Source organism: Cyprinus carpio, chromosome A19 (genome assembly GCF_018340385.1).
Source record: "Cyprinus carpio isolate SPL01 chromosome A19, ASM1834038v1, whole genome shotgun sequence".
Classification (NCBI taxonomy): domain Eukaryota; kingdom Metazoa; phylum Chordata; class Actinopteri; order Cypriniformes; family Cyprinidae; genus Cyprinus; species Cyprinus carpio.
Genome location: NC_056590.1, coordinates 17722356 through 17736818, shown reverse-complemented (window position 1 = coordinate 17736818; position 14463 = coordinate 17722356). Strand labels below are relative to the sequence as shown.

Sequence of the window (14463 nt, the reverse complement as noted above, 5' to 3'; positions counted from 1 at the left end):
ATTATTATTATTATTATTATTATTATTTTTTATATATATATAAATTCATACTTTTTTCACTAATATTTCATTGAATTTATCACAAAAGTGACAGTAAAGACATTTATAATGTTACAAGCGATACTGAATATTCAGCTTTGCCATTACAGGAATAAATTACATTTTAAAAATATATTAAAATAGAAAACAGTTATTTTAAATTGTAGTAATATATCATAATATCACTGTCTTTACTGTAATTTTGATCAAATAAATGCAACCTTGGTGAGCATAAAAGATTTCTTCAAAAACATTAGCAAAAATCTTACCAAACACAATTTTTAGAAGTGTAGTGTAATGTTTTTTAATCACTCCTTCAGTGATCATGGAACATTATTTCCAGTCCTTAAGTACACAAGCCTTTGGCAAGGCAAGTGAAAAGATACCCATAATATGTTAGATTTTTATTTTATTATTCTTCTAAATTAAATGTTTATCAATATGCCAAGTCATTTTCAATCTGTTTCCATCCAAAGTAGCAAAATTGTGAAAAAAAAGTAGGTATAAAACTATTGTTTCAATATAATTCATCAATTAATTAAAAAAATGATGGCATCCTTTGTTTCTTTACAAACAGACAATGATAATCTTTATTCTGTGGTCACAGATTATGTCAATGTGTTTTTAATTAATGGTATTTTTATCAAAATCTGTGTCTAAATACAGTAGCAAACCATAAGGGCAAAAATTAAAACAGTGCAAAGATCCTCTCAAAGGCACTCATGTGGAATGTTAACAACATTCAAACTTACATTTATTTACAATGTTAAAATCGGTTGAAATGCATAGTCTCTTCAAAAATGTGGCCACCTTTAAACCCCTTTGAAAAATATTTAGACTAATCTTCAAAGTTCGGTGCCACCGGGGGCTGAGCTCTGGTTTGCAACCCTGTCTGTTTCACAGACCAAGAGAAAAACCCTAACCACTCAGAATAAAATAAAGCATGGCCCAGTACTAGTTGTTAACAGCCTTCAGAGTACCAACATAGTTGATTCCTGAGGAAACAAGCAGGTTGTGACTGGCTGGAGTGCAGGCATCATAAATGTGCATGCTCAGAGCTCTGGTCACTGTCGTGACTGTCGTCCTCATTGCTGGGCGAACCAATGGGATGGTGTAGTCCGACCATTGGGGAGAACTCAGAAGGCAAGAGAGTTCCTTTCTTTACGTTCACCAGTTCTTTCTCCCGCGCAGCGGCTCCCTGCTGACCTCCCTTCACCCGCTTCCACTTCATCCGTCTGTTCTGGAACCACACCTTTACCTGTGTGCAAGAGAAATACTTTTAAAGTAGTCATATAAAGTATATAGAAAGCAAACAAGATGGATAATTTTATTTCAAATTTAAATTCGAGAAGGTAGAATTAAAATGGAATGAAATAAAAAAAATGCAACTGTTGATAGTGTCATTTTTAATAGTACATTTTATTTCTCAATATGAATTTCAACATGAGTTAAACAATTTTGTTGTGTGTGTTTTTTTAAATTAGTTTATATATCTATTAGCAGAAATACATTTATTTTTAATACTTCATTTTATTTTGGTTAATCTTTATTATATTTCAAGTAATGAATTTCATTGACTGTAGGGAAGAACTTAAATGCTCTAATTCAATGTTTTATTTAATTAAACTGAATTATCATAATATTAAATACAATTTTATTTATTTAGTTTTGTGTATATGCAATATTTTATATTAAACATTTTTATTTAAATTTATTTTACATTATATGAAAACTGTGATGGACATATTTGTGCTGCTGTCTGGCAAAATTAAAATGTTTAGAATTTTGAAAAAAATTAGTTATTTTGTTTTCTGCAACTGCAAGGGTGTCAGTTCTTCGATTCTGAACTTATACTTGTAAGAATAATTATGAACAAATAAATGTTGTATAATATATATTATTCAAGTAGAAACAAATGAATACTTTAGTGTTGTTTGCTTATTAGGAGATACATTTTTGGCAAAGCTATTATACAGTAGTCAATTACACACAATGTTTATGGGACATTATTGGTCTCTTAGCAACACAGGCGTCCAAGATCTGCATCAGGGTAACTTAACGCCACTTTGTGGGAACGTGTGTTAGGGTGTGTGTTATGGCACTTTCCAAAAAGAGTTATTTTGGCACGCAGACCCCCACTCTAAAACCACCATCATGCCCTCTGTATCAGAACCCCCTTCAAACTGCACACTTGTATCAGATTGGATGAGCGACAGATTTAAAGTCTTTCTCTCAAAGACTTCTGCCAACACAGCACTCAGATCCCACACGCATAGACCACATACATAAACCAACTAAAACACCTCATTTCATATGTTTTGTGGGTCCTTCCTATCTTCTTTTAATCTTTAAAGCAACTGTGGATCTGGTGGACTTTTTCTGCTGGAGCAGATTTCTGGTAAGTTTGGTGGATCAGCAATATAATTGGCTCTGTGGGGCACTAGCATTGGCTCTCTAGGCTATTTCCACCAGGTCAGCAGTGTTGGGCAAGTTACTCTGAAATCTGTAATCAAATTACTGATTACTGATAACTCCTTTTAAAAGTAATCACGTTACAGTTCTGATTACTTTATTTCAAAAGTAATTAGTAATTAGTTACATTACTAGTTACATTACTTTTTTTCTCCATGAAATTTACGAAATCCCAGGATACACGCTCCCAATAAATATTTGTTATTAAAGCATTAACATTCACAGAACACTGCTATTTTTAACTAAAGTAGACTTTTAACTGCTGCGTGCTTTGTTTGGCAGAATGCCAGCAAAGAACAATCTGTTGTATATGCATAATGAATATTTCATAATGTCTACAATTCGTGTGTTATAATGAGAGGATTCGTGAGCATGCAAATTTCAGCACTGCATTGCAAACATGTGTTATAGCCTAAATAGAAACCCTGCATACACTTGCGTCTGTTAATCATTTATATTTTATATGAGTTCATGTTGTTTTTGAGCAAAAGATGAATATCAGTTTATTTGTTTTAGATATTTTATGTTTAGTTATTTCTATTTTACGGGAGTCCTGTGAATCATTTTATTCTCTCGCATTCTGCACACACACGTCTCTGCATTCGCCTATCAAGTCTTGTAGCGTGTGCTACATCCATTTTTCAGTCTCAAGATTATAAAACACTGCATTCTGTCAGCAATATAACGCGGCAGTAACATATAGAGACATCGGCTTGTAATACTCTAATTACTATTTTGAAAATTATAAAGTGTTAGATTACTCCGTTACTAAAAAAGTAATCAAATTACAGTAACGTGTTACTAAGTAATGCGTTACTGCCCAAAACTGCTGGTCAGTTATGTGCTGATGCAAAACTCCTGGTCGCCCATTGGCCCAAGTTCCATGTCCTGACTTGACACTTGTATTTGTGTCTCCACTGGGATGATCAAGCTGCTGCCTAAAACGGGTCGATCAGATCTGGGCCGAGTGGTGGCGCCTCACCCCCCCCCCCCCCCCCCAACCCCCGGTTTGACAGGGGGATTATTTCAGGCTGAGAGGGTTATTTTAGGAAGCGCAGCACAGGTATTTTAGAGTGAGCTCTGAAGTAAGTCGGCAGATACTTTACATGACAAAAACATTTAGATGAAGTGTGATAACTTTTTTTGCAGTTATTTGGATTAATAACTACAAGATTTTATGGATCTGTGCATATTTCCCATTTCATTTATATTATTTCAGAACAGTACGTATTTGTATACATATTCAAAGTGTGTGTGTGTGTGTGTGTGTGTGTGTGTGTCTGAATAAATAAAATATAAATATAAATATAAATATAAATATAAATATAAATATAAATATAAATATAAATATAAATATAAATAATACAGCGAAGGTGCACAGAAAGGGTTGATTTTCAGGCTTTTTTGTTTAAGGTCTGAGATCAACCCACGTCCACAGATTTATTGGATCTGTGCTGGGAGTTACTGGATAGGAAGCAATTGTGTGGAGGAGTAGCAAAGAGAAAGGGGAATAAAACACAAAAATGCAAATCCTAAGTGAGTTGCATATAAAGTAAAGCTTCTTTTTAGGTCAAGATGCTGGAATGAATCTAAACTCTGGAATGGCTGTGTGGGATGTGTGGGCCATTTTGAATCTATCTATCTATCTATCTATCTATCTATCTATCTATCTATCTATCTATCTATCTATCTATCTATCTATCTATCTATCTATCTATACTGTATATAAACTAAAATGATTCCATGATTATTCAGAACTTTTGTGACAAAGTGCCTCAACAACAGGGCATGTCTATGGGGCAAGTTGTCACAACTAAGTCTGCCATTAAACAGCTACTATTGTATTTGCAATAAAGTATAAACAGTAAATTTATGAAATTGAAAAACGCCAAATTCTGATATAAATAAAACCAACAGAAATTGCACTTAATACATTTCTTTTAAATTAGTTTGATTTACTCTAAATTTTATAGCAACTGAGATACTATACACTTCTGTTGCAACTAGCCCCAGTCTCCTCTATATGCTTTTCATTGTCGCTATTTTGAAAGGTTTATATGATTGCAATTGCAGTTAATTAGCAGATGGGAAAATTGGATGCCTTTGAATTAATGTAATATGCAATAAAAATGTGCATGGGGACCCTGGTTCAAGTCCATCTCGGATCGCGTCCAACTCCTGTTGTTCCTCTCTCTCTCTGTCACTTTCTCTCTGTCTTATCTAATAAAAGCCATTCAAAAATGTTCTTAAATTCAAAGAGACCTATAATATATACATAAAAAGTGTGTTCACGCGCATAAATAAAATATAATGTATTTTGGAACCTGAGATTTAACATTATGGCTACATTTGACAGTTGATCAGACTTCACTGTCATTATTTACATGATTCAATATGCATTTTTATTTACTTATTTTACTTAATATTTTTTTTATTTACTTATTTTTATTTAGAAGCAATCCCTCCCTCAAGCCTAACAAATAAACTGGACTCCTCAACACAAAGCCCTGTGTAAAACACGTTACTCATTTTTAATGTAAAACATATTTCTAGAGAGCTCATACTGAAATATTTTGAGATTTATATCATTAAATGAGTTCTTGTTATTTAATTTGTTGAAACTTACTAACATTAACTTTACTAACACTTTATATGACTTAATCACTTTAAGTGAAGTCAGTCTTTGCAAAGCCTTCTTTTTTTTTTTTTTTAACTAGTCAAGCAAAAAAATATTTTTGAAGCCAATGGAAGTGCCAGTGTTATGTCTGTTGGTAACATGTGAAAACAGACTCAGCATTGAACGTACTTGTCTCTCTGTGAGGTCAAGGTTGACAGCGATTTCGTAACGTCTAAGCCTTGTCAGATAGTTGTGGTGAGCAAATTCTGATTCCAGTTCCCGAATCTGTTCCTTGGTGAACGCTGTGCGCTCCTTCCTAGGTTTACTGCTCACGTCTGACTTATAGCTCCCATCCTGGGAATCTGAAATGAAAAACAGATCACTTTCCAGCCGCTGTAAATGCTCAGAAAAAGAAAAGGAGAGAGAGAGAGAGAAAAAAAAAACGTTAAGGGAAAGCAAAGGGGTGAAAAAATAAGATGGTGTGATAAACTGCAGGGCTCCGAAATAAAATAAACGAACAAAAATAAAAATGAAAGCAGAACAATTTGGCCTGCCAATCACCTTTTATTATGGCGATATGGCTCTGGTGTTTTTAGCAGGCGGAGAAGGGCCAGAGAATGGAACACATGCTTTCAAATCTGGCCTGAATCAACAGGGCTTCGTTCACACTCTTCAACAATCAGATCAGTTTACTCTTCATTTTCCACACACTACTCCTTTAACAGAAAACATGAAGCTTTCCCAAGGAACATTTCTGATTGGTCCAAAAATGATCAAATTCAACCTTAGCTGTATGTGTGTTGATTGAGGCTTGTTATAAAATATATAATTTATAGAGTAATATATAAAGTTATGATGCATCTATATTACTGAGGTAAAATTAATCTAAAAAATAGGAATATATAGGGTACAAAATCACAGCTGGATCTAATAATTTATTAGTTAATTTATTACTTTAAATAGTACAGTTAAAAATAAACATTTACTTTGGTACTGCCTAGCTAACAATGAAACTGAATAGATTATCATGAGCAAAATATATCAGTTCAAGGGCAAATAACTGATTGTATTTTTATTTTATCAATAATAATTTTTGCCATGTTTGAATAGCAACTGGCTAAAGCAAAAAAAAAATAAAAAAATAAAAAAATAGCTTTTTAAATTATAACAAATCACAGGTCACAACAGTGTGTATATATATGTGAATAGCAACCAAAAACATTATCATTATTACTCCATTCCTTATAATTTTATGTACATTTTATTTTAATATTTCTAATCTGAACTACTGTGCGTTTGAATTTCATGTTCAGCCCTTTTCTTTTCTACCCAACTAATATTCAAATCTCAAAATGTTTACTTTTTTTATAATATGACTAATAGTGTAATGAAAACACTAATCAGTTAATAGACAGAGAGACAGAGAGAGTCTGATACAGCTCGTACAATTTGTTAAAAAAGAAAAAAAAAATCTTTGAAGGAAAATAATATGTTTCCAAAGAATATCTTTTGGCTTGCCATTCAGGAACGGGTGTGATTTAGATGTTGAATTTTTGGCTCCTTTGAAACCGGAATAAAAATACAACTGCTCTAGAAATCCAAGGTTTTTACAGAACACAAGATTATGAGCTTTGAAACTCATAATTTATATCCAACATAACTTTTCAAAATAATCTATAATCTGTTCAGCCTATCGCTGCAATATCTCGTTACGTGACACGGCTCTAAATGGAAACCACACTGGCTTTGATAACTGCCAACAGACTGGAGGAAGCTGGATTTGGTGTAAAGGCAATGCAAGTGCCAACAGGAGCCTTCTGGAAATTTCTACTACCATTGGGCCTATCCATCAGTATGCCATCATGCCATAAATTACAGGCACCTGGCTGAAAAGCCACAGCATTTAGACCCCCTTCATGGTATGACTAAACAGACAGAAAGAAATCTTAGACGTATAGTATAAGCTGGGGTAATTCAGTTCAGTCTACTGTAAAGGTGAAAAAAAAGTGAACTAATCATTTTAAACACAGCAGTGACTTTTTTTCCTGAAGACATTTGCTCTCTTCACAACTACACTTTATACGGCAAGATCTGTGTGTTCGTGGATAACAATCCAGTTACATTTTCTGTGCCGATTTTAAATACTGTACATCAGTGTCAAACCACTTAGATCAGTAGGTGTGACATTTTCTATTGTTCTTGAAATATACGGGTCACGTTTTGTATAAAAATTCTCCAGCTGCAGCTTTAACTGTTTTCCCCAGCAGTAAATGGTGCATATGTGTTTGGGGGTATCAAAAGCGCAGCTGCGGGCAGTGTGAGCATTTAACGGCGGCTTTCACCTGTGGTCTATTAAAGACCTGAGGGTAAATGCCAGAGTGACTTACACCTCTGAGACTGATGAGAGAAAGAAACAGGGCATCCGTACAGCACCAGGCCCTGCCAGTAAAACACCACTGTGCCGTGTCCAGCCCATTCAGGATTCTGGTCCTGCTTTTTGTTTAATGAACTAATGAAGACTAAGAAATTTCAAGCTGTTTTTGACCATATTTATAACAACTGCTCAGTTTGATTTATTTGTAAAGTTTGCACATTCCTCTATACGGTTCATGGACAGATTAGAGTGTTTTGTGTCTGCGTGAATTTGATCTCAACGTCAGATGTGTAAAGATTATTGACGCTCTTTTGCTTATGTATTTTCTAACAGAGGACAGTTGTATTAAATTAAGTAGTATGTAGTTAAATGCACACTGAAAAAAAAAAAAACACAACGGTGTAGGATTTACTTTTCCACTCAGAAACTGCAAATAAATTTCACAATTTACAAAGAAATGACAAGTAACACACTGAATTAAATCTGAAACTTTTAAGTATAAAAACTTACCTTCTTAGTTTTTTTTTTTTTTTACAGTGCAGCAGAAATCAAATAAAATCCATTTAGTACATATGAACCACTTTTGTTTAAATTGTCTTGATATAGACTAAACTTTATAAATAAAAAATCTTAATTGCTATTTGAAGTTTGAATTTTAAAATAAAGTTTTTTAATTCTTTGATCATTATTATCCTATTTTAAATCATTTTAATTATGTCAAAATGTAAAGGTACATTAATCTTTGAATTCTTCCTGAATATTGCACAATAAACTATTAAAATAAAACCAAACTATTTTCTAAACATATATTAAACATATAATTTGGTGTATAAATGCATTTCACCTTAATATTTATTAAAATATATTATCACAATTAAACTCCAAATCTCAGTTCTGAGTCCAGATTACAGAAAATAGAAAATACAACAAATATTATAAAAAAAAACAATTATTTTTGATTGATAAAGTCTTTACTTGTGCTATTCTGAATAAATCTGATGAGAAATAAAAGCGACAATATTCAGTTCTCAAGTCATGGAAAACACTTGAATTATTCATACTGTAATAATCATAATAAATTATCAACTATTAAAAAACAAACAAAAAAACAATCAAGATAAATAAATAAAATCAAATACACACTGCCTTTTTTACTGAATGCATATTAACAATGGAAGAAAACGTTTTGAGTCGCGTACCTGAACTGTCACTCTTTCCTTTGCTATTCCGTCGCTCCGGCTCAACAGGTGACATGGTCTGTCTCCTGTATTCTCCAGACACACACGACACCACAGAAGGGTCACTTCCAGAGAGTGCTGGGTTGCCCGTGCACAGGCCCTGCGAACCCGCTCCTCCTGCACTGCACAGTTCTGGAGCCGCGGCGTCAGGGTGCGGCAGGCAGAGGCCGTGGCGTTCACTGTCGATCGACGACATCTGCGGCACGTGCCAGGAAGGCTGATGCTGCGAGTGGTGTAGATGCTGTTGAGCGGGGTGAACTCTGAGATGAGGTCCTCCGAAGCCACCCTCCTCCCCCGTGTAGCCGCAGGGTGGTGAGGTTCCCGGGAGGTCAGGGTAGGAGACGTGGTCAGAGCGGCCATGCAGGGCCAGGGAGGACTGGTTGAATGCTGGGTGCAGGGCTTGGGATGGGGCATGCGGGCTCCGAAGGCATCCGAAAAGAGAGTGATCCATGTCTCTTTAGTATCTACAAATCCACTTAACTCCGTGAGCAGGAAACCAGGGAAGCCCCAAAATCACACAGCCACACACCCGTGCCCACCGTAGTCCAGGAGTCAACGGCGAAAGGAAGAGGGAGCGGGCAGCGATGAAAGGCAAGGCCTCCGGTAATCCTGAGCATGCAGCCCCGTTGCCAGGCCGAAAAAGAGGGTAAACACACACAGCCTGCAAGAGGAAGCTCGGGTGACAGATGGGAGAGAGAGAGAAAGCGAGGGAGAGGGAAAGACAGAGTCGTCTGGGCCCGACTGGATACAGCGCTTCTAGAGAAGTGGAGTTGGAACGAGGGAACGAAGGAGGGGGGCTGAACGGAGGTGCTGGAGGAATGGATGTTATATATAGGGCGTAACATGAGAGGGAGGTTGGGTCGCAGGCTCCTCGCAACTGACCACATGCGTACAATCTTCCTCCAGAACGGCAAGGTACAATAAATCTGAGGCCAGCCAACTAGTTCTGGGCTCGTGAAAACTAGGGTACGATATTTTGGACCTGGGCTATCCGATCCCACGGACACTTTTTCTAAGAAATGAGTTGCATAAGCAGCCAAAAAGTGAGTGTGGAATGGATCGAAGGGGTTATGGGGGTCTTAGGGGTGAGATGGGGAATGGAGTGAGGGGTTATGGGGTTCTATCCGGTGTCTATCTGTCTGCACAAAATCATCTACATTGTCAGCATCATCTTGTAAAATTATGGAATTCATTCAGAGTGTGAATAGGATCATCCAATAAAATGTCAGCACAAAAGCATATACAACATTTGACAGAACTGCTTAACTGCATGAGACAGAATAAGTTTGCATTGCTGAAAATGGCTTATATTTTGGATAAAATCTGTTAAAAGGACAATCGTATAAAAGTGCCATTGTATTTTGAATTAAATTCATTAACACAACTAATCAAATATGACACAGACAGTCTGTCTACCCTGCAACATTTCAGAAATATATAACTAATCCAAATGGCAAACTGGACTTGCTGTTTCAGACATTCAGATTTCTATAAATCTGTCTACCAACAGATATGCTGGAGTGTTGCTGGTCACTTGCATTAAAAAAAAAAAAAAAAATCCTTGAGAACACAGATGCTGTTCATTCTCATGTGTATTTCTCAGATGGAAAGCCATATTTCTCTCCCAGAATGCTCGGTGAAACAGAAAACTTGAAAGAGCATTTTTGCCTGTCACAAATATGTTTGGTTTTGAGCAAGGCATGAAAACTCATTTAATGACCTGAGCTGACAGTACAGGAAAAGTATATATTTTAATGAACATTTTACGGAAAACAAAAACAATTTTATTGACTTTTATTCAGTTTTCATACTGCAAAAAATCAGAACAATCAAATGAATGTTATTGGTTGGAGGAGCAATTCATTTTTCCCCCACCGTTTTAATTTCACTTTATAGATTTCAACCACAATGCAATAACAACTCACATTAATGCAGAGATCATAAAGGATCTCATTTTTTATGTAGTGGAAACTTGCTGAAGAAAGTGTACTCGTGAATGCACTGTAATTACAAAAATGCTGGCAAAACGGAAAAAAAAATATTTAATCTTCTTTCAATGTCTATTAAATAGTCTTGTGGCAAGTTTATTTTTTATCATTTCAGAATATTTTTTTGCAACTCTTGTCTATGATTAATTAGCTGTACATTTAATTAAAAATAAAAGGCATTGGAATTCTTTAGTGGATAAAAATAATACTTTTATCCCAGTTTTATGGAATCCATTACATGCTTGGACTGGTAATTTAACACTTTTATGATTGGTGTAGCTCAGCTGGAGTAAAAATATAATAATAATAAATCAAATAAAAAGTAGTTGTAGACTTTCCACCCAGCAGTATTAGCTTGAAAAGTCAACAGTATTTTACACAACACTGACATTAGCAGTTCTGTTTTCAACCCAAACTTTGCGATTCCATAACCTATGCTTTGTAGCTGCGAAATATTGGCCGCTGTCAATCTTGTCCACACGTCCTTTACATTCAGCACTATCTCTACATTTAGATGGCTGTGGCGAACCGAACACGCACATGAGCCTGAACCCAGAGAGGAAATTGGGTTCATTTCAAGGGGAAATGACTTTAGCAGACCACCAAAATCCGATGTGGGTGTTGCTGCTCGGCTCAGAGCGACTGCTATGTCCAGTGGTCCTGTATTAAGCTTCAAAAGAAAATATAGTGTTTATTTAACAAATTAGGCCAATTAGTCGTTATGTAAAGTAATCTCTGAGAATGGCCCCTGGGTGTGTATTAATGTTCATATGGTTTCGGTTTTGCCTCAGACCCTGCACCATGTCATTGCCCCGAGGCCTCTGAGCAGTTATGTGAGTCTCCTGTCTTTCGTTCCTCGTTCTCTCCCTCTCTGCGGGTCCAAGGCCTAAGCCTCCATAATAGCTAACTGCTAATTTGACAGTTCCCCGGGGAGAAGGGATTTTCTGCAGGTGAGTCCTCTCACCTGGTGGCCAATTGTTGAACGTGTGTGTGACACAAGGTTGAGCTTGTCTGACAGGCTAATGCTTATTAGATTTGGTTGGATTTTGAAGAGGCCACTCCAGCCTGTTGGAGTCAATCAGAGAGTAAAACCAGACAGATGGTTGTTAAAACAGAGCGGCGATGCTTTCTGGGATTTTATTTTTGTTGTTTTGGAAGCAAACTGGAAGTTTGAGTGATAAATACTTTAGTGATTCACTGTCATGTGTTTCATAAAGTTATTTGTAGTCTTTAAGATTGCATCAGTTTGCCATTCTATACATTATAATTTTCGAGTCACTCTGTTGGGTTCATTTTAAAACACATTCTATTTTTAAAAGGCCCCATGACGTTCATTAGCTGAGTGGAAAAGGAGCTCGGAGATGAAACCACTAACTCTGGTATCTGTTAATGCCAGACCTCAGACAGACATTTCCAATAGGACACTCTAAGCGGCTTTAGTGTAATGTGCGCTGCTTTGTAATGAGAGGATGAAAGGAGTCGAAGGAGGAGGAAGTGATGCGTTTCATATAAACACATAAAGACTGAGAAAATATAGAGTCTTCAGAAATCCCTGCTATGCTTGAGTCACTTTATAAGAGACTGTGTAGCAACTATACTGCTATTAATTTTTTTTTTGTCTATGATCCACCAAAATCCATTCTTCAAAACTTATTGTTAACACTGATATTATTTCTAGTTATTTTTGTACTTGACATTTGTTTGTATGAAAAGAATTTAATGTCTTAAATAAATGTTATTATAGGGTAGCACTGAATCTTAAAAGATTATTCAAAAACTCCAATCACAAATGCAAAATGAATAAATTGAAAAAAAAGAAAAAGAGAAGTAATCTTGAAATATTCACAGATATCAAATACATATGCAACTGAGAATTATTTTTACATTTTCATTTGAATTAACATGATAAAAACATGATATAGTGATTTTAAAAAACACATTAATGGAATATATTAAATATAAAATGTAAAATGCAGTTGTGTTTTATGTGTATTTACATGACAGAAAATGTGACTTAATTTCATAACAGAAGGAATCATCTCTTTGTATATACACTTAAATACCTTAAATATTTTTACATATAAAATCTAAAGATATTTTAGTGTACAGATATCAGTAAAGATAAAGATTCACCACTTTTGAGCAAGATTATCTTTTCTGATATTTAGTCGTTACCTTTAATATTTGAATTTCCTATCTATTCTTTTACTTTTATTTACTATATATACTGTTATAAATAAATAAATAAATCCCAGCTACTTCAACTTTATTTTTTAAAAATAATCAAACTGGCAGTTATTTTAACTAAAAGTATATTACATTATTTGAAATAAATAAATAAATAAATAAATAAATAAATAAATAAAAACAGTTGCAGCTAGTTTCAACTAAGATGAATCTAGTGTTAACTTAAATAATGAAGTTGAAATTAAAACAATTTGATAATTTAATGGAAAAACAAATGTTGCCATTACTTATTGATGACATTATTTTTTTTACGTTACCATCACCAAACCATTTATTAAATAACTGACATACAATTTAGTTACCGAACTTGTTACTGATGCATTTGCAATGGCCACTGTGCTACAAGAATTACGATCTGAAATTAAAATTAAACATAAAAAAAAAAAAAAAACTTTAATGGAAAAAAAAAAAAATCCAATCAGAGTTGATCTGAAACTCGCTGTGTTTTAAAGAGCCTGAAACACACATAACAGCTGAGGGTATGTGTTTCCGCAGTCAGACTATCTGATTGAGCCTGTAGAGTCCATCGGTCTGCACTCATGACACGAGCTGAGACTAATGCATTCCATGCAGAGCCTACACTTCAGCGATGCCTTTAAAACTGAATTTGTTTCTGGTGGCCGCAGTGAAGGAATACTGGCATATGTTAGCGACTGAAAATGAAAAAATGAACTCTGACTATTGCAGCTTTGCTCTCTACCTCCAGTGCGACACATTGTTCTAATAGTAGAAATAATTAAGAAAAGTGAAGCTGACATCTTATGATTTAATGGCTTCCCTTCTTTATGCAATGCCCCAGATCCTAAATTAGATTTTACATTGCCTATGGGTTTTGTATCACTATAACTTTTTTCTTTTCTTTTTCATCTCCAAACTTTTTAGTCACAGAAATGACGCTAATGATTTTCATACATATGACTTTAACAGGCACAATCTTAGAATTTTCCTTACTGGGATTCTGCTGCCATGGCACCAATCTCAATTCAAGACTATGTGCCTTGATCATTCTTGTTCATTGCTAAAATACAGCCACCAGGACTCACACAGCAAACCATGAAAGACACATTACCTCACTTGCTTGTCAAAAATACTGCTAACTGTGAAGGACAATCACTGTCAACTGCTGATTATTATGCCTGGGGCTGTTATGAATATTTTTTATCATAATTTGACATTCACTGCAAAAAAAAAAAAAAAAAAAAAAAAAAAAAATATATATATATATATATATATATATATATATATATATATATATATATATATATATAAAGACACCTTTTTAGGTCCCTTTATCTCTAGGCAGCCTTTAAAGTGCTACAATTATATAAAGAATTTCAATAAATACACCAATCATAAGTTTGCAGCTGGTAATTTATTCATTTAATTATTATTATTTTTTTAAGAAGTCTCTTACACCCACTAAGGCTACATTTATTTAGTCAAAAATAGAGTAAAAACTGAAATATTGTGAATTATTATTACTTTTCT

The 14463-nt window shown here is 34.8% G+C and overlaps 1 protein-coding gene across 1 annotated transcript; it reads right to left on the bottom strand.

Annotated features, from left to right (window-relative positions):
- Positions 1–238: 238 nt before the first annotated feature.
- LOC109096177 (homeobox protein MOX-2-like) lies at positions 239–10195 on the bottom strand. The gene is made up of 3 exons (XM_042776835.1): positions 8702–10195; positions 5318–5490; positions 239–1297 (listed from the first exon to the last, which is right to left on the bottom strand). The coding sequence occupies exons 1-3, from the start codon at positions 9189–9191 to the stop codon at positions 1076–1078; spliced, it is 885 nt and encodes a 294-aa protein (XP_042632769.1). The 5' UTR covers positions 9192–10195; the 3' UTR covers positions 239–1075.
- Between the last annotated feature and the right edge of the window lie 4268 nt (positions 10196–14463).